Raw genomic sequence first — 25,955 nt, 5'->3', positions numbered from 1 at the left:
GGGGCACTGGGAAGCCTGCCAAAAAGCCTGCACACAATGAGAAGGGGCATGGAGGAGTCCAGCTCCAAATTGGCGCATGGCTTTGCGCAGAGCTTGGAGCCCATCCTTTCCAACGTGGAACGGGTGGTCACCTCCATCAGTGCACCTGTGGAACCCACCATGATGCAGCGTCTGATGACTGATGTCACAGCATCCATTGCAACACAAACATCTGCCATCCAAGGTCTGACTGGTGCACCTGCAGCTCAGACTGCTGCCTTGGAAGCTCAGACTGCTGCTATCATGGCTCTGAGGACCACTGTGGAACGGGGCTTCCAGGGTGTCACAGCACTCCAGCAATTCGTTCTCCAGCCGATCACCAGGAGTGCTGAGGCGCCACCCCGACAGAGTGGCAGTGGCGCCAAGGCAGTCAGACCCGCTGTCCTCTCTCAGGACAACAGCATTCCTGCTCCCACCCCTGCCACTCCGACCATGCCCCTGTTGTTGCCTATCGGCCAGCCAGGCCAAACTGCTGCAGCCCATGCTGAGATGCTGCAGTCTGAAGCCGGGCCCTCCTGGCCTAGAGCTGCTCGAGGTCGTCCTCCAAGGCCATCTGGACGTTACTCCATTGAAAGCCAGCAGCCTTCCACCACCCATGCTCCAGCACCTCGTAGGAGCATGAGGATAGGTAAAGGCACACGGACAACAGCCACTAAGGGAATGCACAAGGGTAAATAGTTCTGTTATGTTTGCATATTTTCATTTATTAATCCATAAACGAGAGTTTGATTTTGCATTTGGTGGTGATTTTTATTTATGCCATGAGTTGAGAGGGACACCAATGTGTAATGTGATGGAGGACGATTTGATTGTCTTGTGGGAGGGGAAAGGTGGGGAATGTAGGCCTGTTGGTGAGTTGGGGGATGTAGTTCCAATTATTGATAGCGGGCACGGATCAGGCGAGCACGCAGAGCCCTTTTAGACAAGGTGTGTGGCTCCTGCTGCACCCTTGCGTCCTCCTCTACCTCCTCTTCCGGCTCCACCTCCTCCTCCTCCTCCTCCTCCTCCTCAGCCTCTTCCTCCTCCTGCACTTCCGCCTCTTCCTCCTCAGCCTCCTCCTGCTCCACCTCTGGCTCAGGATCTTCTGGTGGCAAAGACTGGTACCTCATGATGGCGAGGTTGTGCAGCATGCAGCAGACCACCACGAATCTGCCCACCCACTCAGGGGAGTACTGCAGGGCTCCTCCAGACCGGTCCAGGCAGCAGAAGCGTTGTTTGAGGAGGCCTATGGTGTGCTCCACGATGTTGCGTGTGGCAGCATGGCTCTCATTATAGGCCTGCTGTGCGCGTGTGCTTGGATTCCTGACTGGTGTCATGAGCCACAGCGTGAGCCCTTGTCGCCCACTAGCCAGCCTTTGACTTGCCGAGTCGGATGAAAGATAGCTGGCACATTGGACTTCCACATGACGAAGGCGTTGTGACTACTCACAAGGTAGCGGGCATCGACCTCCAAGATGCGATGCGTGTGGTCGCACACAAGCTGCACATTGAGGGAGTGGAAGCCCTCTCGGTTGACGAAGACAGCCGAGTTGATGTGCGGGGCATGCAGGGCAATATGTGCGCAGTCCATGGCACCCTGCATCATGGGGAAGCCAGCAATGCGGGCGAACCCCCGTGCTCACTCATTCTGATTGTCTCTGTCGAGAGGAAAGGTGATGAACCTGTTCCTCGTGGTACAGTGCATCTGTGACCTCCCTTATGTAGCAGTGCACTGCATACTGCGAGATGTTGCACATGTCGCCAAGAGAGGCCTGAAATGATCCTGAGCCGTAGAAATTCAGTGCCACGGTGACCTTCACAGCCACAGACAATGCTGTTCTCGTCCTGCTCTGAGGCTGCAGTTGTGGCCGCACCAGTTGACAGATCTCAGTGACTGCTTCCTTAGTGAACCTCAGGCGTCAGATGCAATCCTCCTTGGTCATGTTAAGGTAAGAGAATTGATCCCCGAAGGCCCTCATTCAGTAGAGCCTCCTGCTCAATGCCCTGCGCTTCCTCGTCCTCTGTCTCCTCGCAGCTTGACCCGCTAGGCATGGCCTCTCTGCATGGTCCCAGTCATGCTCAATGCCCAGTGGGAGCCCTAGCAGACCGCCCATGGTTGCCAGGAATGTTGTTCCACTAGGTTGTAGTTTCCCGACCCATAAGGCAATACCTGCCAAAGCACTCTCAAAAGTAGTGTAGGAACTCTGAATAAGAATAGGGAGCTTCAAAAAACACTTCCTACTCCTCCAGCAGCCAGAAGCAATATCCGGCAACTAACCTGCAACACCTGCATGGCCCTTTAAATAGCGCAGGTGGGGGGTCCTTCAGGCACTGTTAGAAACATTTAGATGGTCGGGGATAAGACTGTGCGTTGAGTTGAACGTTAAGGTCCAAAATTGTGTGTATCACTTTAAATCAGCGTTGCACACTGATTACAGCCATTTTCTCCCTACTTTACATGCTTTCAACGTTCGGGATTAGCGCATTCGCTAACTCCTATACCAAGATGGCGTCTGGTGCACGTCACGCAGGAAACCTGCGTGCGCATCCAAGACGCCATCTTAGATGTCGGTGGGACCGTGTAGTGCTGAAACAACGGGCGCTACACAGCCCAATATATTGCCCTATATCTAGCCCTAAGGTTACTGAAACTACTGTTCAGTGGGATTCAATAGGTGAGCATTTAAAGATATCATTGAGTAGTTAGCGTGGCTTGCTGGGTGATCGCTTTGCTGAACACCTCTACTCTGTCTGCAAGTGTGACCCTGACCTGTTGGTCGCTTGCCATTTTAATTCCCTGTCCCACTCCCACTCTGATCTCTCTTGTCCTCGGCCTCTTACACTGTTCCAATGAAGCTCAATGCAAACTCGAGGAACAGCACCTCATCTTTCAATTAGGCACTTTGCAACCCTCCGGACTCAACATTGATCTCAATATCTTCAGACCATAACCACTGCTCCCATTTTTTCAGACTTCAAGTGCTGGTAATGGTTCTGCTATTGCCATTCACAGCTACTCCTGACCCATCTTTTGTTTCTTATTCTGTCCCATTATCAGCCTCCTTGCCTTGCACCATCATCCCTTTTGTCATTTCATCACTCTTGTCCTCTACTCTCTCACAGACCCTCCCTTTTGTTCATTCCTCCCCTCCCTCCCCTCCCCCTCCTTCCCTGGCTCTGTACTTGCTAAAAACTTTAACTCTTTAACATTTTCCAGTTCTGACGAAAGATCTTCGACCTGAAACGTTAACTCTGTTTCTTTCTCCACAGATGCTGCCTCATTTGCTGAGCTTTTCCAACATTTTCTGTTTTCATTGCTTGCTGTACATATTTACTGGAGCTCTTTGAGGCGATAACTAAACCAGTAGATGTAGTTTACTTGGATTTTCCAAATGCATATGTTAGGAATCAGGAGGCTATTAAAGACCATATAGGGCCATTGAAGAAACCACAAAGCAGATTCAGGTGGAATCCCAGGATATGGCAGAAGTTTTAAATGGCTACTTTGCATCAGTGTTCACTACAGAAGATGATGCTGAGTTACCAATAGTACATCGTACAGTTGATGTTAAAATTGCAACTATCAAAATGGATTCAGATATATAGCCCTGGTTAGAATAAATGGTGCCACAACAGATTGGGCTGTTGGCCCTGACAGCATTCACTCAAAGATGCTCAAAGTAATAGGCGCTGTGCCCTGTGAGCCCCTTGTACATATATTTAGCAGCTCACTGCAGTCTGGGGATTGTTCCCATAGACTGGAGAAAGCCCCATGTGGTGCCAATATTTAAAAAGGGCAATAAATCAGAACCAGTGAGTTACAGGCTCATTAGTTGGGTTATAGGCAAGTTGCTAGAAAGGATAATTAGTGATATGATCAGCTTGACAGAGAAGGCATCAGTGGAGACTCTCAACATGGCTTCTGGAAAAACAGGTCATGTCTCCCCAAGCTGGTTGAATATTTTGAGGAAGATACTAGGCTGGAGAATGTAGGTAGCCCGATTGTACACCTTGATTTCAAAAAGCCTTTGGCAAGGTGTCGCACAATAGGCTACTTAATGAGGTAGAGAACTGTGGGAGTAGTGGGCAGATGTTGGGTTGAATGTGGAATTGGTTGCATTCTCGTAGACAGAACGTTGTTATTCATGACAGTGGTTCGGCGTGGGGATTGGTTGTTAGTGGAGTCCCACAGAGATCGTGTTAGGGCTGTTGCTCTTCACCATCTTTATCAATGACCTGGATAAAAGCATCGTGGGAACTGAATGCAAGTATGCAAATGATACAAAGATTTGTGTGGATGTTAGGACCTTAGGTGAGAAAAATAGATTACAGATCTAGATGTAATGGGGAAATGGGCCCATGTCCTTTAATAGTATTATGCACATGGGTAGGGCCAACCAAGCATGTGTACATTATGCAAGGTTGCCTTCAGAGTCAGAGAGGAATTTCCCAGAGTTATTTTTTCCTAAACTGGTTTATGTTTTTTTGCCTCGTGCAAGAGATTGAATGGCAGGTTGATGGGGGAAGGAATGTGCTTAAGCTGCACCATGAAAGTTTCGAATAGGCTTCATGGACTATCTGGTCTTATCCTGTCCTTTGTTTTTTTTTATGTTTTCATGTTAATTTGCCATAGTTCCTCATATGAGACTAGAAAGGAAGTTTAGGGCTCACAGAATAGTTGCCAAATCATCTCGATGGATTGAGAACTGGCTTGGCAACACAAGGCAGAGAATAGTGATAAATGGAAAATGCTCTGCCTGGGAAAAAGTAACCAGTGGAGTTCCACAGGGATCTGTTCTGGACCCCTACCATTTATATTTTTGTGCATGATGTGAAATAGGGGGGTAGAAATTAGACAATGTGCCCATTTTATGGATGTACAATGCAACAAGGCCCAGTTTCAGGGACCAACATCCTGCACCCCAAGGATGCCTGAAAGACGTTGGAGCCACAATTGGGTCGGGCCATTTTTCAAACATAATTTGTGGCCGCCTAAAACAGGTGTTAGGCCCTCATATTTGTAAATAATGGGCCTAACGCCTGTTTTGGGACCCCTTACAGAAATTGGTCTGCAATGAGCATAGAATGCGTCGGAACTAACCACTCAGGATTCTTCAGCAGTCACTATGGCATAAGCAATGGCTGCCAACAATAGGTTAATTTTTTTAAATAAATATTTCTCCAAAAACATAGGTGTGGAGCCAGGAGGAGCTCCCCCAGCTCCTCAAGCAGCCTGACAAATTTCTACCCCAGGGTTTCTATATTAGTAGTGGTATTAAATATGTCAATGACACAAAGTTCTATAGGTAGCTAAAGAAAGAAAGACTTGCATTCATTTAGCATCTTTCATATCCACAGGGTGTTTCAAAGCTCTTCATGACCAATGAAGTGTCTTAAAGGTGTAGTACTGTTCTTATATAGACGAACACAGCAGCCAATTTGCACACATTAATGTCTGACAAATAGCAAATGAGATAAATAACAACTTAGTGTTGCAATGAAGTGTCAGCCTGGATGCTCAAATGGTGAAATAGGGCTTGAACCCACAACCTCCTGACTCAGAGGTGGGAGTACTACCACTGAGCCAAGTTGACACTATAATAAGTAAAAAGTAAATTTACTATCTTCAGAGAGGCTTGGACCAATTATGTAGCTATTGCAGATGGATGTTAATTGTAGAATAATGCATACAGGAACAGATAACAGTAAACATTTGTTTAACTTGAAAGGGTCTCTGTTGACAAAGGCCAAAAAATGAAAAGTATTTGAACGTTCATTGACCATGCTCAGAAAGCATCTGGTTGATGCAACCCAGTTATTAATGGGCAAATCAGGTGTTGAGATGTACCTGGAGGGCATTGGACTATGAGTCAGAATGAGTCAGAACAACTAACTGAGACAAAAATGTAGCCTCCTGATCAGATAAAATCTCTTCCGAGAACCCCACTTATATGAAAATTTCTAACAATTTATTGCCCACAGCATTTGCGTCTATGCATGTTTGAACAACTGCATCCTGGTACCCGGATGCATAGTTTGCCGTGGTTAATAGGTATAATTTCCCCACCTGACTCCTGACAGGCATGCGCCTACGATATGCAGGCCCACTTTCTTGAAAATGTGTTAATGATACATAGGCTTTGCAATGGCACTTTGTTGTGATCCCCAATTTACCCATGTGGTGACTTTTTTGCATGTCCTTGGAGGTACTGGGCTGATGAAAGTGCAGCAACAATCTGACCTTTGTGCCTTTTACTGCTTGTCCTCATAACTATCCCTGCTTCAAGATATATGTCCTGATGCCTTGGGTGTCCTAAGCTCACATGCTCTGCAATGTATGGTTAGTCCACTGATCTTCTGTCAGCTCATGGCAGCTTCTCCTGGTTGATTGCCATTTGTGATATATCTTGCAGGGAGACCTTGTAGTTTGCTGTCACTGCAGCAGCAGGAGTTTCCTCATCTCAGGACCTGGCCATTGCCCTAGGTATCATGTGGACTGAGCTCACCATTGAGACTGATGTCACTGCTACTTTAGTCTGGCTCAGCTCCACTCTGAATAACAACCCAAGTTTTCTTCTCCTTAATTATATGAATCATAAATGCCCTTCATTTAAATTGTTCCCCAGCAGAACCTCAAATAGTACAAGCCTAGACACTCCTACTGCTTTAACCCCCGACCACAACTGATATTCTAGTTATACTTTGGCCAGTGGTACATCAACTGACCCAATGAGACCATGAATGCAGTTCATCCTAACCTCTAGGTACTGGCCATTCTGCTGATGTGGTTGTACCATTGTTAGTGTACATTCAGTTTCATATCCTTTGGTGGGCCACTTATTCACTAAGTCTAGGCACAAAAATGTTGTTATATTCCTTGTATTGAGCGTTATTGTACACCATGCAGCTACGCTGGCTATTTATTTATCCAGTTGCAGTGGGTAAGCGAAAACAGGGAAGGGAAGATGAATTTTGGAAACTTTATTGAGCAAAAATGTTTCACATGAAAACTGTGCTACTAAATGCTAGGTCCTACCTCCAACCTGATACTTGTTGCCTACAATCTTGCTATGTATCCTGGACTTTAAAAGTATAAGAGATAAAATTAAGTGCATACATAAATGGTTATATAATAATAATCAAGGCCATTGATTTATAGTTTAATGGAAAAATGAACAATTACATAAGAACATAAGAAATAGGAGCAGGAGTAGGCCATATGGCCCCTCAAGCCTGCTCCACCATTCAGTAACATCATGGCTGATCTTTGACCTCAACTCCACTTTCCTGCCCTAGCCCCATATCCCTTGATTCCCTTAGTGTCAAAACATCTAGCGATCTCAATCTTGAACAAACTCAACGAGAGCATCCACAGCTCTCTGGGGTAGAGAATTCCAAAGATTCACAACTCTCTGACTGAAGAAATTTTTCCTCATCTCGGTCCTAAATGGCCGTCCACTTATCATGAGACTTTGACCGCTAGTTCTAGACTCTCCAGCCAGGGGAAACAACCTCTCAGCATCTACCCTGTCAAGCCTCTAAGAATTTTATACATTTCAATTAGATCACCTCCAATTCTTCTAAACCCCAGAGAACATAGGCCCATTCTACTCAATCTCTCCTCATAGGACAACCCTCTCATCCCAGGAATCAATCTAGTGAACCTTCGCTGCAACCCCTCTAAGGCAAGTATATCCTTCCTTAGGTAAGGAGACCAAAACTGTACACAGTACTTCAGGTGTGGTCTCACCAGAGCCCTATATAACTGAAGCAAGACCTCCTTACTCTTATACTCCAACTGCCTTGCAATAAAGGCTAAAATACAGTTTGCCTTCCTAATTGCTTGCTGTACCTGTATGGAACTTTCCGTGATTCGTGTACAAGGACACCCAACCTTTCTTAGTCTCTCACCTTTTAAAAAATATTCTGCTTTTCAATTCTTCCTACCAAACTGGATAATTTAACATTTCCCCACATTATACTCCATCTGCCACCTTCTCGCCCACTCACTTAACCTGTCTATATCCCTTTGCAGCCTCTTTGCGTCCTCCTCAGCTTACTTTCCCACCTAGCTTTGTATCGTCAGCAAACTCGGATACATTACACTTGGTCCCTTCATCTAAGTCATTGATATATATTGTAAACTGCTGAGGCCCAAACACTGATCCTTGCAGCACCCCACTAGTTACAACCTGCCAACTCGAAAATGACCTGTTTATTCCCACTCTCTGTTTTCTGTCCATTAACCAATCCTCAATCCATGCTAATGTATTACCCCCAATCTCATGAGCCCTAATCTTGTGTAACAACCTCTTGTGTGGCACCTTATTGAACGCCTTTTGAAAATCCAAATATATTACATCCACTGGTTCCCTCTTATCTACCCTGCTAGTTGCACCCTCAAAAAATTCTAATAGATTTGTCAAACATGATTTCCCTTCCATAAAATCGTGTTGACTCTGCCTAATCACATTATGATTTTCTAAGTGCCCAGTTACTATGTCCTTAATTATAGATTCGAACACTTTCTCTACTACCACTGATGTCAGGCTAATTCAATCCTGCAAATAGCAGCAAAAATCCCAGATTACCATGTAATTAAAACTTAATTTATTTGGTCATCATAACTCATATTGATAACACAACATGGGGCTTAAATACCCTTTTTGTTATAAAACAACGTATCTTCCACCTCACCATCAGCCATACCACTGCATATAAAAATGGTATATATGCATGCAACTCCTGCCCATCATACTTCCCATGTCACACTATGGGAATCAGACTTAACAAATAATACACCAATTTCTTGCAATTTATTTGGTCATGTTCAAATGAGTCCCACTTCAATTCAAATTTCTTTCCTGCTTGGCTGATGTGCAAATTCATACTTTATAATTAAAATTTCTTTCATCTGATTATTTACAGAAAATGTTTCTATTTTTTTCAATGAAAAAGTCATGTTGTACTTTTTCCAAATATTTGAAAACAAGCTGAATGATAAAGTTAAGAAACTTTTAGACTGAAAGTTTCACATCTAAACTATTTTTTACTTAATTTTCTACTTCAAAGAGCTTACTCAGAAAAAGATAAAGGAAGATGATTTACAGCACATGTGCTTTCTTTTGTTTATACTTATAATTCTAAAACAATTATTGTTTCTATGTAAAGGTTTAATTATGCAGAGTGTGCTAGCAATTTAGCAATACTAACCCCCAAGATCTGCATAGGTGTCTAATCCCAGGATCTCCCCTTCCCCAACGTCACCAAAACCCAGTATTTCCTCGCTCCTCGGTACTGCCGAACCCAAGGAAACCCTAAATGTTGTTAAACCCCAGGAGCTCTCACTTCCCAGTACTAGAAAATTCTAACATTCGCTCCCTTCGCATTGCTGCCAAACTCTGAGATCTCCCAGTAATGCCAGGCACAGGGGAGTAATTTTCAACTTCACCACCTGGGCAGTATCTGGTGGAGCGGATTAACTGCCAGGGTTCAATAGGATGAAAATTGAGCGGATTCTAAATGGGTGGGTAATCCGCTCCACCAGGTTACCACCCAGGAGGTGTTATTGAAAATTACCCCCAAGATCTCCTGACCTGAAACCTGCACTTTATAAGTATTTCCCAATCTGCTTAGTTCCCCATCAAACAAAACACTTGACTTGAAGCTCTGCTTAACAACAATTAGACTTTATTGCCTTAAAAGGACATAGAAAGCATAATATCATATGCTTTTATCATATTACCAGATCTATCTTACTAGCAGAATAATATAAATTACTGCTGTTCTTATAAAACACCAATTAATTTGAGTAACCGAGGGAGATCTGGTAATATGATAAAAGCGTACGATATTATGCTTTCTAAATGATTAATAGTGGCTGGTTGTTTGACTCCTGCCCAAAAGTTTGGGAAACTTTGAGGATCATCAAGGAAGGAATCAAATGCAATGACAATAAGGAGGAAAGTCGCCAGCGACAGGTAGCTGTGTGGAGAGAGGCCATGTGTGGAGAGAGCCCAGCCCTGTGAGCTTTCTGCAAGTGTTTCCAGTGCATTGACGTGTCTGGGCGGCCTGCTCCTTCCCAGAATGCCCCCGCTGCCGCTCTCACTGCCACGTAAGAGCGAGGAGTTGGAGCAGCGACTGAAAGACTGCGCACCCGACCACAGCTGGCAATGGGCGGCTCGCAGAGCGTGGAAATACCCGGCGGTGGCAGCGAGGGATATCATGTCCTCCGAGTATGTAACTGCATTAATCAAAGTGTCGGGCCCGGCTCCCGCCTCGCTCATAACCGGCGCCATCTGCACCGATCGGAGTGACGAATTGCTGGTATCAGTCCGTACGCAATGCCGGGGACTGGGGCCGCGGCCTGGTCCAGCTTTCATGCCCCATGGGCGGTTCATTAGGGCCCAATTAAAGGAATGAGTCAGTCACTCGGTGGATTTTGTGAGTTTTACTGTAATCTAAGCTATTATGATGGCGGATTGAGAGCCTCAGGGAGCACGGACATGGCACTGAGTTACTGCAGCCCCGGTTCCGATCTGTCTGAACCCGTGACATTTTTCTCCATGCAATTAAATCACAAATCAATAGAGTTTAGAGCCTTCCCCCTCCCAGTAGTATCCAAGTGAGTAACCACAAGGCTTCCCTTAAATAATGCAACAACCTTAATATGTTCAGGACTTTGCAGATTAACTCAACTCTCTCTGCTTAAGCTTATTTCCTTTATTTATTTCTGGACCCCACCCTCAGAAAAAGTGACTATACATTGAGGTTTTCTCTTAAGAGCCTAGTTCCATGGCAACCTATAGACGCACGCCTGAATCAATTAAGAAACAAAAACCGAACATGCTGTAAATACACAGTAGGTCAGTCAGCATCTGTAAAGAGAAAATACAGGTTGATGGTTTGAATTAATGACCCTTTGTCAAACCCCTGATTTAATTAGATACTTTTAAAATAGTGGACCAAAATGTGGTATAATGCTGTATTTCCAAGATCCTGTTTATTTATGTAGGTATGTGTTATCGGTAAGAGTTGGAATATGATTGTTTTTGTGTCTGAATGTTATAGTGTACTTCTTACAAATATATTGCTCTTATAAACAGAGTAACGGTGCAGGGTATTACTAGTTAATTTATTGGACTGTCTTGTCAATCTGGTAGTTGTTTATCTTGTCGGTTTTAGTGGTATCCATACTCATTGTAATACATTCAGCCCGAACTGGCTCTTTCTAAACTGAAAACACTCATTTATCTCTACTTTTAATTCCGCCCCCTTCCTTCAATTGGCATGCATAATGTTTGCTTATACATTTATAATTGTACAGTAAGATTTTCAGGTACAATGTTTAGAAAAAATCAAATGGTTACAAAAATCAATTTGATGATCATTGACTTTTTAGCACCCTTTGTGTTCTATTTTGTAGACTTTGTGACTTTTAATCACATTACTTGACATTGTTAATGTTCTGTTTTATGCTAGGAGATTTCTGGTTAAGGATTTAGCAGTAAGCCTAATATTTGCACTCCAGCTGTTGCCCTTTGTTATAGAGGCAAATGATTTTTTTTTAAAAGTCCAGTACATCTGTCTGGGTTCTGACTTGAAGCCTGAAATTTACAAACAATTTATGGACCTTGAATTCTAGAAACTTACCAATAGCAATAATTGCCTGGATTACCACAGGGAGTATTTGAGCTTTAGTCTTAAAGGGGCAGGCCAGGTTAATAACTAACTATCAACAACAACAAAAACTTACATTTATATAGTGCCATTAATGTAGTAAAACATCCCAAGGCGCTTCACAGGAGCATTAAGAAATAGGGCAGGAGTAGGCCATCCGACCCTTTGAGCCTGCTCCGCCATTCAACAAGATCATGGCTGATCTTCTACCTCAATGCTGTTTTCCTGCACTATCCCCATATCCCTTGATGCCTTTAATATCTAGAAGTCTATCAATCTCTGTTTTGAATGTACTCAATGACTGAGCCTCCACAGCCCTTTGGGGTAGAGAATTCCATAGATTCACCACCTTCTGGTGAAGAAATTTCTCCTCATCTCAGTCCTAAATGGCCTACTCCTGATTCTAGACTCCCCAGCCAGGGGAAACATCCTCCTTGCATCTAACCTGTCGAGCCCTGTAAGAATTTTGTATGTTTCAATGAGATCACCTCTCATTCTTCTAAACTCTAGAGAATACAGGCCTAGTCTACTCAATCTCTCCTCATACGACAATCCCACCATCCCAGGAATGAGTCTGGTGAACCTTTGTTGCATTCCCTCTATGGCAAGTATATCCTTGCTTCAGTAAAGAGACCAAAATTGTACACAACACTCCAGGCGCGGTCTCACCAAGACCCTATATAATTGCAGTAAGACATCTTTACTCCTGTACTCAAATCCCCTTGTAATAAAGGCCAACATACCATTTGCCTTCCTAATTGCTTGCTGCACCTGCATGTTAGCTTTCAGTGACTCATGTACAAGGACACCCACGTCCCTTTGAACATCAACATTTCCTAATCTCTCACCATTTAAAAATACTCTGCATTTCTGTTTTTCCTACCAAAGTGGATAAATTAATATTTTTCCACATTATATTCCATCTGCTGTGTTCTTGCCCACTCACTTAGCATGTCTATATCCCCTTGAAGCCTCTTTGCATCCTCCTCACAACTTACATTTTGTGTCATCAGCAAACTTGGAAATATCACACTTGGTCCCCTCTTCCAAATCATGAATATATATTATGAATAGCTGGGGCCCAAGCACCGATCCCTGTGGTACCCCACTAGCCACAGTCTACCACTCTGGAAAAAGACCCATTTATTCCTACTCTCTGTTTTCTGTCTGTTAACCAATTCTCAATCCATGCCAGTATGTTACCCCCAATTCCATGTGCTCTAACTTTGTTTACTAACCTCCTGTATGGGACCTCATCGAAAGCGTTCTGAAAATCCAAATACACCACATCCCCTGGTTCCCCCTTATCTATTCTACTAATTACTTCCTCAAAGAACTCCAATAGGTTTGTCAAACATGATTTCCCTTTCATAAATCCATGTCAAACAAAATTTGACACCAAGCCATGTAAGGAGGTATTAGGACAGGTGACCAAAAGCTTAAAGGAGGAGAGAGAGGTAGAGAGCTGGAGAGGGTTAGCGAGGGAATTCCAGAGCTTAGGGCTTAGTTAGCTGAAGGCACGGCCACCAATGGTGGAGCAATTAAAATCAGGGATGCGCAACAGGCATAAATCGGAGTGCTGTAGGGCTGGAGGAGGTTACAGAGATAGGGAGGGGTGAGGCCATGGAGGGATTTGAAAACAAGGATGAGAATTTTAAAATCGAGGCGTTCCCGCATCGGGAACCAATGTAGGTCAGCGAGCACAGGGGTGATGGGAGAACGGAACCTGGTACAAGTTAGGATACGAGCAGCAGAGATTTTTTTTATTTGTTCGTGGGATGTGGACGTTGCTGGCAAGGCCAGCATTTATGGCCCATCCTTAATTGCCCTTGAGAAGGTGGTGGTGAGCCGCCTCCTTGAACCGCTGCAGTCCGTGTGGTGACGTTTCTCCCACAGTGCTATTAGGTAGGGAGTTCCAGGATTTTGACCCAGTACTTGAGCTCATCCAGATTTGGATGAGCTCAAGTTTATGGAGGGTGGAAGATGGGAGGCCAGTCAGGAGAGCATTGGAATAGTCCAGTCTGGAGGTAATAAAAGTATCGATGAGGGTTTCAGCAGATGAGCTGAGGCAGGGGCGGAGACGGGCGATGTTATGGAGGTGGATGTAGGCGGTCTTGGTGATGAGTGGCTATGTGGTCGGAAGCTCATCTCAGGGCCAAATAGGATGGCACGGTTGTGAAAGGTCTGGTTCAGCCTCACAGTGGCCAGGGAGAGGGATGGAGGCGGCGGCTGGAGAACGGAGTTTGCGGGGGGAACCAAAGACAGTGTCTTCGGTCTTGCCAGTCACAACCATGCTCTACCTATTGGCAATGTTGCTACTGTTTTACATTAAAAGGGGGCTCATTATTACCATTTAGAAAAATAAAACTACAATATATTATTTTTTTCTCTGACCATTTTAGTTTTTTTTTTATTGAGCAGTTTAAACCATAGATAATATCAATTGAGGAACTGGCATGGAGAAGCTGTTGAGTATAATTGTGTAAAGAAACTGAATTAACCTGAAAGATTGAAATGGCAATCTCTGAAACGTCCTGGGTTAGTGACCACTTCTACTAATAATTTGGATTATTTTATTCTATACTATATTGGTATTTCATTCATCCATGATGCCCATCTGCTTTTGTGGTAGTGGGAAATTTGAAGCTTCTGTCCATCATCTCAACACAAGTTCACTGACCTGTCGCTAAGCCTCGTTTACAGCACATGCAGGAATTTAGCAAGTCCACGGACTTTTGCAACAACTCAATAAATGCTTCTACAATTTCAGTGGCAAGGACCAGTACTAAAGAGACAAACACTGACTTACTTGCTTGCTAACTGTTTGCAGCCAGGTTCCCCACTCTTATCATTATGATCAACAACTACTTTTTGAATTCTATATAGCGCCTTTAATGTAGAAAAATATTCAGTGGTGTTTTGCAGAGGCCCAAGAGATGGGGAGCAGCAAGACCATGAAGGAATTTAACCGCAAGGATGAGAATAACATTTGTTATTGAATTAAGAATAATCATCAAAAATAAATAGAAGGGCTATTAAAGTTGCCCTGAGTTTTCTATGACTTTTAATTTGAAATGGTGTTCTAATAGCAAGAGTCCCATTTTAAAGAAAATGTTAAGACATTTTGGGAGAAGATGTATTCTTGAGGCTAGGGTTGAGGCACACTTTGCAAGAAGAGTAAAAAGAACTGCATCTGTGCTCAACCTGACTGGGAATGATTGATGCTAGAAGTGGAAAAGTGTTCAATTTCAGGAGTACTGACGTCCCTCACATTAATGAGCTCAAAAACATTTTTCTTTCAAAAATGAATAGATAAGGTTCATGCAGTAATTTGTCTTAAGGATTTTGTTTAGTATCTTATGACTAAAGCTAGTGATTTGTTACAGGGAGATGTGCCCAAAAAATCATATGACAGTTGTGAGTAGGATTGAGAAAATCATACTGGCTGTAGGAAGAGCTGATTTCTGCAGAAATGTGCTTCTGTGCTGGTAGAGAGCTAGCATAATGACTCTGCTGCTATCAACATTAGTATTAAGTGCTTTTTAGGATACCAGAAATTTAAACTTGAGCATCAGTAGCAGTAGCGCACTGCAAGTATTGGATACAGTATAGTGGTCTCGTGCTTACATTTCTATTATCTTAAAAAGGCAAATTTAACCAAATTTTTTGGCAGCAAATGAGTCCATTTTTTTAAATAATCATGCAACTTGGTGGTAAAATCAAGCTTGTCCTGGAGGTTACAAAGATCATGGAGATTGCTATGGATGTCCTGCTGTAAAAGATCACTAGCCTCACTTGTAAGCTGTCTTCCTCCCTTGTTGGATTACTCCTGCATCTGTGTTAGCATAGCAAATGTAAAAATTGTTTTGGTGTCACTCCATTGATTGTACTGAAATAATTCAGTGGTTTTCGTTAATTCACCTATAGCCCTGCAGATTTGTTACCTCCAAGGTCCTTTTACATGTAGTTGTCTCCCATCTCTTCCAAAGCTCCCTGTTCAAATCACACCAAGTTGGCAACTGTCCTTCTCACAGCAGTGAAACAGATGTTGCTAAAGTCAAAAATGCTATCCTCTGTGACCATGATGCCGTATCCTTGTCATCCTTCATCTCCCTATAGTCTTGACGTAGAACCATAGAAAAGATACAGCACAGAAGGGGGCCATTTGGCCCATCGTATCCGCGCTGGCTCGAAGAACAATCAGGTGCCCATTCTAATCCCACCTTCCAGCACCCGTAGTCCTGCAGCTTACAGCACTTTAGGTGCAGGTCCAGGTACTTTTAAAAAGAGTTGAGGGTCCCTGCCTCTACCACCAATTCGGGCAGCGAATTCCATACACCCACCACCCTCTGGGTAAAAAAGTTTTTCCTCATGTCCCCTCTAATCCTTCCGCTAATCAACTCAAATCTATGTCCTCTAGTTTTTGAATTCTCCGCTAGGGGAAACAGGTACTTCCAGTCTACTGTGTCTGGGCCCCTCATAATTTTGTACACCTCAATCAAGTCACCCCTCAGCCTCCTCTGTTCCAAGGAAAACAACCCCAGCCTATCCAATCTCTCCTCATAGCTGCAATTTTCAAGCCCTGGCAACATTCTTGTAAATCTTCTCTGCACTCTCTTCGGAGCAAGTATGTCCTTCCTGTAATATGGTGACCAGAACTGTGCACAATACTCCAGCTGTGGCCTTACCAGCATTTTATACAGTTCGATCATTACATCCCTGCTTTTGTATTCTATACCTCGGCTAATAGCGGAGAGCATTCCGTATGCCTTCTTCAGAATCTTATCGACCTGTACTGCCACCTTCAGGGACCTCTGCACATGCACTCCAAGGTCCCTCACTTCCTCTACCTCTCTCAATATATTCCCGTTTACTGCATATTCCCTTTTACTGTTTGCCCTCCCTAAGTGCATTACCTCACACTTCTCCGGGTTGAACTCTATTTGCCACTTTTCCGCCCACTCCACCAACCCATTGATATCTTTTTGGAGTCGACAGTCATCCTCTTCACTATCAACTACACGGCCAATTTTTGTGTCGTCTGCATATTTGCCAATCGTGCCCCCTACATTCAAGTCCAAATCATTAATATATACCACAAACAGCAAGGGACCCAACACTGAGCCCTGTGGCACACCACTGGAAACGATTTCCATTCGCAAAGACATCCATCGACTTTTACCCTTTGTTTCCTGTTGCTGAGCCAAATTTGAATCCAATTTGCCACATTTCCCTGTATCCCATGGGCTTTTACCTTTCTGACAGTCTGCCATGTGGGACCTTGTCAAATGCCTTACTAAAATCCATGTAGACAACATCCACTGCACTACCCTCATCAATCCTCCTTGTCACTTCCTCAAAGAATTTACTCAGATTTGTAAGGCATGACCTTCCCTGAACAAACCCATGCTGACTATCCCTGATTAAACCATGCCTTTCCAAGTGACAGTTTATCCTATCGCTTAGTATTGATTCTAATCGTTTGCCCACCACCGAGGTAAGACTGACCGGCCTATAATTGTTCGGCCTTTCCCTCGTACCCTTTTTAAACAATGGTGCTATGTTTGCAGTCTTCCAGTCCTCCGGTACCGCCCCTGTATCTAGTGAGGATTGGAAAATGATCCTTAGAGCATCCGCTTTTTCCTCCCTGGCTTCCTTCAATAGCCTAGGAAACAATCCATCTGGCCCTGATGACTTATCAACTTTCAAGGATTCCAGTCCTTTTAGTACTTCCTCTCTCGTTATGTTTACCTTATCCAATATTTCACACCTCTCCTCTTTAACTACTACGTCCAGATCATCCCTTTCCTTTGTGAATACAGAGACAAAATATTAAATTTAAAACCCTACCCACATCTTCTGCTTCTACACACAAGTTACCCTTATCATCCCTGATAGGTCCCACCGTTTCCTTAGCTATCCTCTTGTTCTTAATGTGCTGATAAAACATCTTTGGGTTTTCTTTAATCTTACTAACTAATATTTTTTCATGCCCTCTCTTTGCTTTCCTTATTTTCTTTTTTGCGTCATCCCTTTACTTTCTGTACTCCTCTAGGCTTTATGCAGTATTTAGTTTTCTGTGACAGTCATAAGCCTTTTCTGCTTTATCTTGCCCCATCTACTTCTAGACAACCAGGGGACTCTAAATTTGGCAGTACCACCCTTTTTCTTTGAGGGGACGTGTCTGCATTGTACCTGTAGAATTTCACTTTTTAGTGCTTCCCACTGGCTTGCCACTGATTTCTCCTCAAGTAGTTGTGTCCAGTCCACTTCTGCCAAATCACCTCTTGGTTCTGTAAAATTTGCCTCTTTTCCCCCCCCCCCCCCCCCCCCAATTTAAAACATTTACTCCTGATTTAACTCTGTCCTTTTCCATAATAATGCTAAAACTAACTGAATTGTGGTCACTATCCCCAATATGGTCACCCACTGTCACTTCACCCACTTGCCCATCTTCATTCCCCAGGACTAAATCTAGAATTGCATCCCCTCTTGTTGGGCTTGTCATGTACTGGCTAAAAAAGTTCTCCTGGACACTGATCAAAAATTTTGCGCCCTCTGTGCCTCTCATGCTGTTTGAATCCCAGTTGATGTTAGGGTAGTTGAAGTCCCCTACTATTATTGCCCTCTTATTTTTGCACTCAGAAATTTGCCTACATTTTTGTTCTTCTAGCTCTATTTCGCTATTCGGGGGTCTATAGTACACTCCTAGTGGTGTGACTGCCCCCATTTTTATTTCTTAGCTCAACCAATATGGTCTCGATTGATGTTCCATTTAGCATATCATCCCTTCTCACAACTGTAATTGATTCTTTAACCAATAATGCTACCCCCCCCCCCCTCCTTTTTTATCACCCACTCTATCCTGCCTGAAAACTCTATATCCAGGGATATTGAGCTGTCAATTATCCCCCTCTTTAAGTCAGGTTTCCGTTATAGCAATGATATCATGCTGCCATGTGTCTGTCTGTGCCCTTAGCTCATCTGCTTTGTTTGTAATACTCCTTGCATTGAAGTACATACCCTTTTAATCCCGTCAAATTCCTGTGCTGAACGCTATTTAACCTTTGCTTCTTTTGCCTTTCTGAGTTGCTAACTACGTCACTAACTGCTTTTCTATTTCCCATTTCCTGGTATGAATTTGTTCTATCTGTACCTGCCCTTTGGTTCCCAAACCCCTGCCATACTAGTTTAAACCCTCCCCAACAGAACTAGCAAATACCCCCACGAGAATATTGGTCCCGGTTCTGCTTGGGTGCAACCTGTCCAGCTTGTACAGGTCCCGCCTTTCCCAGAATCGGTCCCAATGCCTCAGGAATTTAAACCCCTCCCTCCTACACCAAGTCTCAAGCCATGCATTCATCTGGTTTGTTCTCCTATTTCTGCTCTCGCTAGCACGTGGCACTGGGAGTAATCCTGAGATCACTACCTTAGAGGTCCTGCTTTTTAATTTATTTCCTAGCTCCCTATAATCTGCTTGCAGGACCTCATCCCTTTTTTTAACCGATGTCGTTGGTACCGATATGGACCACGACCTCTGGCTGTTCACCCTCCCCCTTCAGAATGCCCTGCAGCCGCTCTGTGACATCCTTGACCCTAGCACCAGGGAGGCAACATACCCTCCTGGAATCACGTCTGCGGCCGCAGAAATGCCTATCTGTTCCCCTTACGATGGAATCCCCTATCACTATTGCTCTCCCATTCTTTTTCCTCCCCTCCTGTGCAGCTGGATCACTCGTGGTGCCACGGTCTTGGCTCTTGCTGCATTCCTCTGATAAGCCATCTCCCCCAACAATATCCAAAGCGGAATATCTGTTTGAGAGGGAGATGGCCCCAGGGGACTTCTGCTCTGCCTGCCTAGTCCTTTTACTCTGCCTGGCGGTCACCCATTTCCTTTCTGCCTGCATAATCTTTACCTATGGTGTGACCACCTCACTGAATATGCTGTCCAGGATAATCTCAGCATCGTGGATGCTCCTGTGAATCCACCTGCAGCTCCAGCTCCGAAATGCGGTTAGCCAGTGGCTGCAGCTGGACACACTTCCTGCACACATGGTCGCCAGGGACACCGGTAGTGTCCATGACTTCCCACACAGCAGGAGGAGCATTTCACAGGTGCGAGCTCTGCTGCCATGACTTGCCTTAGATTAAGTGATTTACCGCACGTGATTGACCACACAATATTCCTCCATCACCTCTCCTCCATTTGTCCAGCTACATGGCACCGCCCTTGCATGGCTCCATTCCCACCTTCAGCAATTGCTTTTCATGGGGTCCCCCAAAGATCAATAATGGCCCCCTCCTCTTCCTTTTGTACACGCTGCTCCTTGGCAACATTATCCATCAGCATAGGTTCAGCATCAACATGTACACTGATGACATCCAGCTCTGCTTCTCCACCATTTCCCTTCACTGCATTCATCTTGTCATATAACTGTCCAATATCAGGCTGTGGATGAGCCTTGGCTTTCTTTAGTTCAAGTTTGGGAAGACCAAAGCCATCATCATCAGACACTGTCACAAACTTTGTTCCTCATTAATGACTCCAAACCCCTTCCTGTTGACTCACTCAGGCTAAACCAGATAGTGCACTACCCTGGCATTCTTTTTGATGCTGAGCTGAGCTTCAATCCCACATCCTATCCAGCATCAAGACTACGTATTTCCATCTCCGCAGCACGAAGTGCCTTTGCCACAACCTAAGCCCCTCTGCTGCTGAATCCCTTATACACCATGATATCAAGAAACGGCTGAGTGAATACAGCAAACGCTATGGGCCCTGACAACATCCCGGCTGTAGTGCTGAAGACGTGCTCCAGAACTAGCCGCGTCTCTAGCCAAACTGTTCCAGTACAGCTACAACACTGGCATCTACCCGACAATGTGGAAATTTGCCCAGCTATGTCCTGTCCACAAAAAGCAGGACAAATCCAATCCGGCCAATTACCGCCCCATCAGTCTACTCTGAATCATCAGCAAAGTGATGGAAGGTGTCGTCAACAGCGCTATCAAGCGACACTTACTCACCAATAACCTGCTCACTGATGCTCAGTTTGGGTTCCGCCAGGACCACTCGGCTCCAGACCTCATTATAGCCTTGGTCCAAACATGGACAAAAGAGCTGAATTTCAAAAGTGAGGTGAGAGTGACTGCCCTTGACATCAAGGCAGCATTTGACCGAGTGTGGCACCAAGGAGCCCTAGTAAAATTGAAGTCAATGGGAATCAGGGGGAAAGCTCTCCAGTGGCTGGAGTCATACCTAGCACAAAGGAAGATGGTAGTGGTTGTTGGAGGTCAATCATCTCAGCCCCAGGACATTGCTGCAGGAGTTCCTCAGGGCAGTGTCCTAGGCCCAACCATCTTCAGCTGCTTCATCAATGACCTTCCCTCCATCATAAGGTCAGAAATGGGGATGTTCGCTGATGATTGCACAGTGTTCAGTTCCATTCGCAACCCCTCAGATAATGAAGCAGTCCGTGCCCATATGCAGCTAGACCTGGACAACATCCAGGCTTGGGCTGATAAGTGGCAAGTAACATTCGCGCCAGACAAATGCCAGGCAATGACCATCTCCAACAAGAGAGAGTCTAACCACCCCCCCCCCCCCCCCCCCCTTGACATTCAACGGCATTACCATCGCCGAATTCCCCCACCATCAACATCCTGGGGGTCACCATTGACCAGCAACTTAACTGGACCAGCCACATAAATACTGTGGCTACAAAAGCAGGTCAGAGGCTGGGTATTGTGCAGCAAGTGACTCACCTCCTGACTCCCCAAAGCCTTTCCACCATCTACAAGGCACAAGTCAGGAGTGTGATGGAACACTCTCCAGTTGCCTGGAAGAACGCAGCTCCAACAACACTCAAGAAGCTCGATACCATCCAGGACAAAGCAGCCTGCTTGATTGGCACCCCATCCACCACCCTAAATATTCACTCCCTTCACCACCGGCACACAATGGCTGCAGTGTGTACCATCCACAGGATGCACTGCAGCAACTCCCAAACCCCGCGACCTCTACCACTTAGAAGGACAAGGGCAGCAGGTACATGGGAACAACACCACCTGCACGTCCCCCTCCAAGTCACACACCATCCCGACTTGGAAATATATCACCATTCCTTCATGGTCGCTGGGTCAAAATCCTGGAACTCCCTTCCTAACAGCACTGTGGGAGAACCTTCACCACACGGACTGCAGCGGTTCAAGAAGGCAGCTCACCACCACCTTCTCAAGGGCAATTAGGGATGGGTAATAAATGCTGGCCTCGCCAGAAACGCCCACATCCCATGAACGAATAATAAAAAAACACACCTCCACACTCTATTACAATAATGGTGTTCTTACTGGTTACTCCACCACCCTCCATCTTCCATGCTTTAAAAACTCCAACATGTCCAAAATTCTGCCCCCTGTATCCTGACCTGTATGGGCCTGGTCACCATTCACCACTGTCCTCACATTAACTCTCTGTACTTCAAAGCATTAAATTTAACATTCTTGCCGTCATACATAAATTCCTTCTACTCCAGCTCTTTATCCCCTTCCATATGCTCTGCTTATCTGACTCTAGCCTTGTTTGCTTTATCCCTCCTTTTGCTCCACCATTGGTGGCAGACTCATCAGCTGCCCTGGCCCTGCTTGTGCAACTCTCTCCTTAAACTCTTCATCTTTCCACCTTTTTTATATTAAAAAAAAACTTTTCAAAGCCCATTTTTTAGCCAGTGAAATTAAAACAGAAAATGGTGGTAATGCACAGGTCAGTCAGCATCTGAAAAAAACGAATCAGTAATAACATTGTGGGTATGTATCCATCATCATAATATTGAGGGTGATTAGGAATATAACGTGTTCTAATATTAAAACACAGAGTGAACTAAAGAAGTGGAAGTAATTAAATTTTAAAATTGAACTTTTATGTTTAAAATAAGCAACTTGTTGGCCACTGGATCAATTGATTGAGTTGAAGTTAATCAAATGTCTGTTGGACACAAAGGCAATTTGGACGTGTTGGTTAGTAGTGTGCCTACGTAACATTTCAAAAGTGTTCCATAGTGGAAGCACCTTGAGACATTTTGACATATTAAGATGCTAAATTAAATACAAATATTTTATCAGGAAATTGTTCTACTGTTCTGAGGTACCTGTTGGTGAAGGTAGATTTGTTTGGAAGTGTTCCTGAGAGGTTGGGATGCCATTGAGTGCTATGCTAAGCTGTGCTTTTAGAAGCAGTTTATGTCACATCTGGACTCCTGCAAGAGAGTAACGACTTGAGAATAGGAAAAAAATACCTGGGTGGAGAGCGGGAGGGTAGAATCCTCCCGCTATGAATGGTCCAGCTAAGGGAATTGCATGGGATGCTGCTGAACCATTTAGAGATGAATTGTCTGAGGTTTGACCCCGTCTATCTCCAGTAAGAGGGGGAGCTTTTATTGTTGGACGCAGCAGTCTTAAGCTGGGGAGGATGAAAAACTGTGCAGGGATCCTCAATCTGACCACTGTCCAGTGACCCATGTTGGAAGTGTTAATGTTGCGGACAGGCTTACGTGAAGAATGGTCAAGTGAGCAAACTGTCGAGTGCTACTGCTCCTTGTGAAGCAAACTCCTGTATGAGTCCCTGCCTTCAGAGAAATGGGTTAAGGAGGAGAAATTAGATGAAATATTTGAGAAAATAAAATGCATGTTTCTTTGAATAAATGTACATTTTATTTGGGAGCAAAATCAGTTTTCAACACATTGCTGTAAAGATTGATGTTTGCATGTAGTGAGAATCTGATCAGTGGTAATCTTCTATTGTTCAGAACAATAGAGTGTACGTCATTGATAGAAATTTGTGTGCCTTAAAGTGCTAAATGATGACTCTTAGTATGCGTTTTTCTCATGAATTAAAAAAATTCTAGATTACAGTACTTTACCTGTGTAGCATGCTGCCAGGCTCAGAACCTGAAGCAGAAATTGTGTTAAGTTCAGAATTGTAATAAGCCTTTCCCAAATATGAATAGTTATGGTATGCAGTTCACTTCAGAGTCATGGGTTCTTCTCTTCAACATGTCAGTAACATTAAACTCTTGATTTGTTTTTTTTATTGCATTGTATTTTGCCCCAATATACAGCATTAGATGTACATACAAATAGAAAATGGGTGAAGTATTCATAAGTTCAATTGTTTTCAGTTTTACTGTCTCTCCGCACCCCCCCCCCAAGTCCTTGAATGTGTTGTTGTCTCCTATATCCGTGCTCATCTTTCCCGCAACTCCATGTTTGAATCCCTCCAATCAGGTTTCTGCCCCATCACAGCACTAAAACGACTTTTATCAAAGTCACAAATGACATCCTATGTGACAGTGGTAAACTATCCCTACTCATCCTTCTCAACCTGTCTGCAGCCTTTGACATGGTTGACCATACCATCCTCCCCCAACTCCCCTCCTCCGTCTAGCTGGGTGGGACTGCACTCGCCTGGTTCCATTTTTATCTATCCAGTCGTAGCCAGAGAATCGCTTGCAATGGTTTCTCTTTCTGCTCCTGCACCGTTGCCTCTCGAGTCCCCCATGGACCTATCCTTGGCCCCCCTCCTATTACTCATCTACATGCTGCCCCTCAGCAACATCATCTGAAAACACGATGTCAGGTTCCACATGTACACTGACGACACCCAGCTCTACCTCACCACCAACTCCCTTGACCCCCTCCACTGTCTGATTTGTCACACTGCTTGTCCAACATTCGGTACTGGATGAGCAAAAATGTCCTCCAACTAAATATTTGGAAGACAGAAGCCAATTGTCTTCAGTCCTCGCCATAAACTCCGTCCCCTAGCCACCGACTCCATCCCTCTTCCTGGCTACTCTCTGAGGCTGAACCAGACCGTTCGCAACCTTGGCATCCTATTTGACCCTGAGATGAGTTTCCGACCACATATCCGCTCCATCACCAAGACCACCTATTTCCACCTCCGTAATATCATTCGTCTCTGCCCCAGCCTCAGCTCATCTGCTGCTGAAACCCTCATCCGTGCCTTTGTCGCCTCTCGACTCGACTGTTCCAACGCTCTCCTGGCTGGCCTCCCATCTTCCACCCTCCATAAACTTGAGCTCATCCAAAACTCTGCTGTTCATATCCTAACTCGCTTCAAGTCCTGTTCACCCCTCATCCCTGTGCTTGCTGACCTACATTGGCTCCTGGTCCAGGAACACACCCTTTAATTCTCGTCCTTGTTTTCAAATCCCGCCATGGCCTCGCGCCTCCCTATCTCTCTAACTTCCTACAACCCTCTGCGATCTGTGATCTCCAATTCTTGCCTCTTGCGCATCCCCGATTTTAATCGCTCCACCATTGGCGGTCATGCCTTCAGCTCCCTGGGCCCTAGGCTCTGGAATTCCCACCCTAAACCCCTCTGCCTCTCAATCCCTCTCCTCTTTATAAGATGCTGCTTAAAACCTATCTCTTTGATCAAGCTTTTGGTCACCTGTCCTAATATTTCCTTATGTGGCTCGGTGTCAAATTTTGTTTGACAGTCACTCCTGTGAAGTGCTTTCGGACGTTTTACTACATTAAAGGTGCTATATAAATGCAAGTTGTTATGAATTCCTTGACTTCAAAACATTTGGTTAATGATTAGAAATAATTGACAGATTTGCTAAATTGCAAGATTTCCTGTAATAATTTCTGGGAAGCTCCAGATTTGGTTCTGTGCAGTTCTTTCAACTGCATATGACTGTGGCATCTCTTGTAGTCTTTCATCTTTCCTCTTGTGTGATTTACATTTTGATACTATGAGTTAAAAATTCTGAAGTTGGGGGAAGCAGTTTTCACCCAGAAAGTAGTATGTTCATTTTTCCGCCCCCCCCTTGATCGTCAAGATATGTGCAAGAGTTAGAACTGTAGAGGATGCTCAACTGCTACGAGAGATCTAGACTTGCTGGGGGGGATTGGATCCATGTTTAGTAAATGATGTTTAACCTAGAAAAGTGTAGTAATACGCGCATGGGCAGGTCAGAGGCTAAACATATGTATATCCTACAGGGAAAATAATTAAAGCCAGTGGTGAAAAAAAGAGAGATGGGTATTTTACTGCATCGATCTCTTCAGATTCATGACTAATGCCATGAAGCTATAGCTAAAACGAACAGAGTTCTAGGGTGTATTGACATTACAATTCACTTATAAAATAAAAGCATACCATTTTGTTCTTGTACAAGACTTTGGTTAGGCCTCAGGTAGAATAGTGTGTCCAGTTTTGGTCTCCTCATGTA

General features: G+C 44.5%; 1 protein-coding gene across 1 annotated transcript in view; it reads left to right on the top strand.

The window, feature by feature from the left end:
• Window positions 1-10,041: 10,041 nt before the first annotated feature.
• The window catches only part of gorasp2 (golgi reassembly stacking protein 2), a 44,422-nt gene continuing 28,508 nt past the window's right edge, over window positions 10,042-25,955 (top strand). The window contains exon 1 of the mRNA XM_067987484.1: window positions 10,042-10,253. Within this exon, the coding sequence (XP_067843585.1) occupies window positions 10,191-10,253 (63 nt within the window). The 5' untranslated portion in view covers window positions 10,042-10,190. The remainder of the gene's footprint in view (window positions 10,254-25,955) is intronic.

Source organism: Heptranchias perlo, chromosome 7, assembly GCF_035084215.1.
Source record: "Heptranchias perlo isolate sHepPer1 chromosome 7, sHepPer1.hap1, whole genome shotgun sequence".
NCBI lineage: Eukaryota > Metazoa > Chordata > Chondrichthyes > Hexanchiformes > Hexanchidae > Heptranchias > Heptranchias perlo.
The sequence above is the reverse complement of the archived record's forward strand: the minus strand, read 5'-3'. Positions and strand labels throughout refer to the sequence as shown.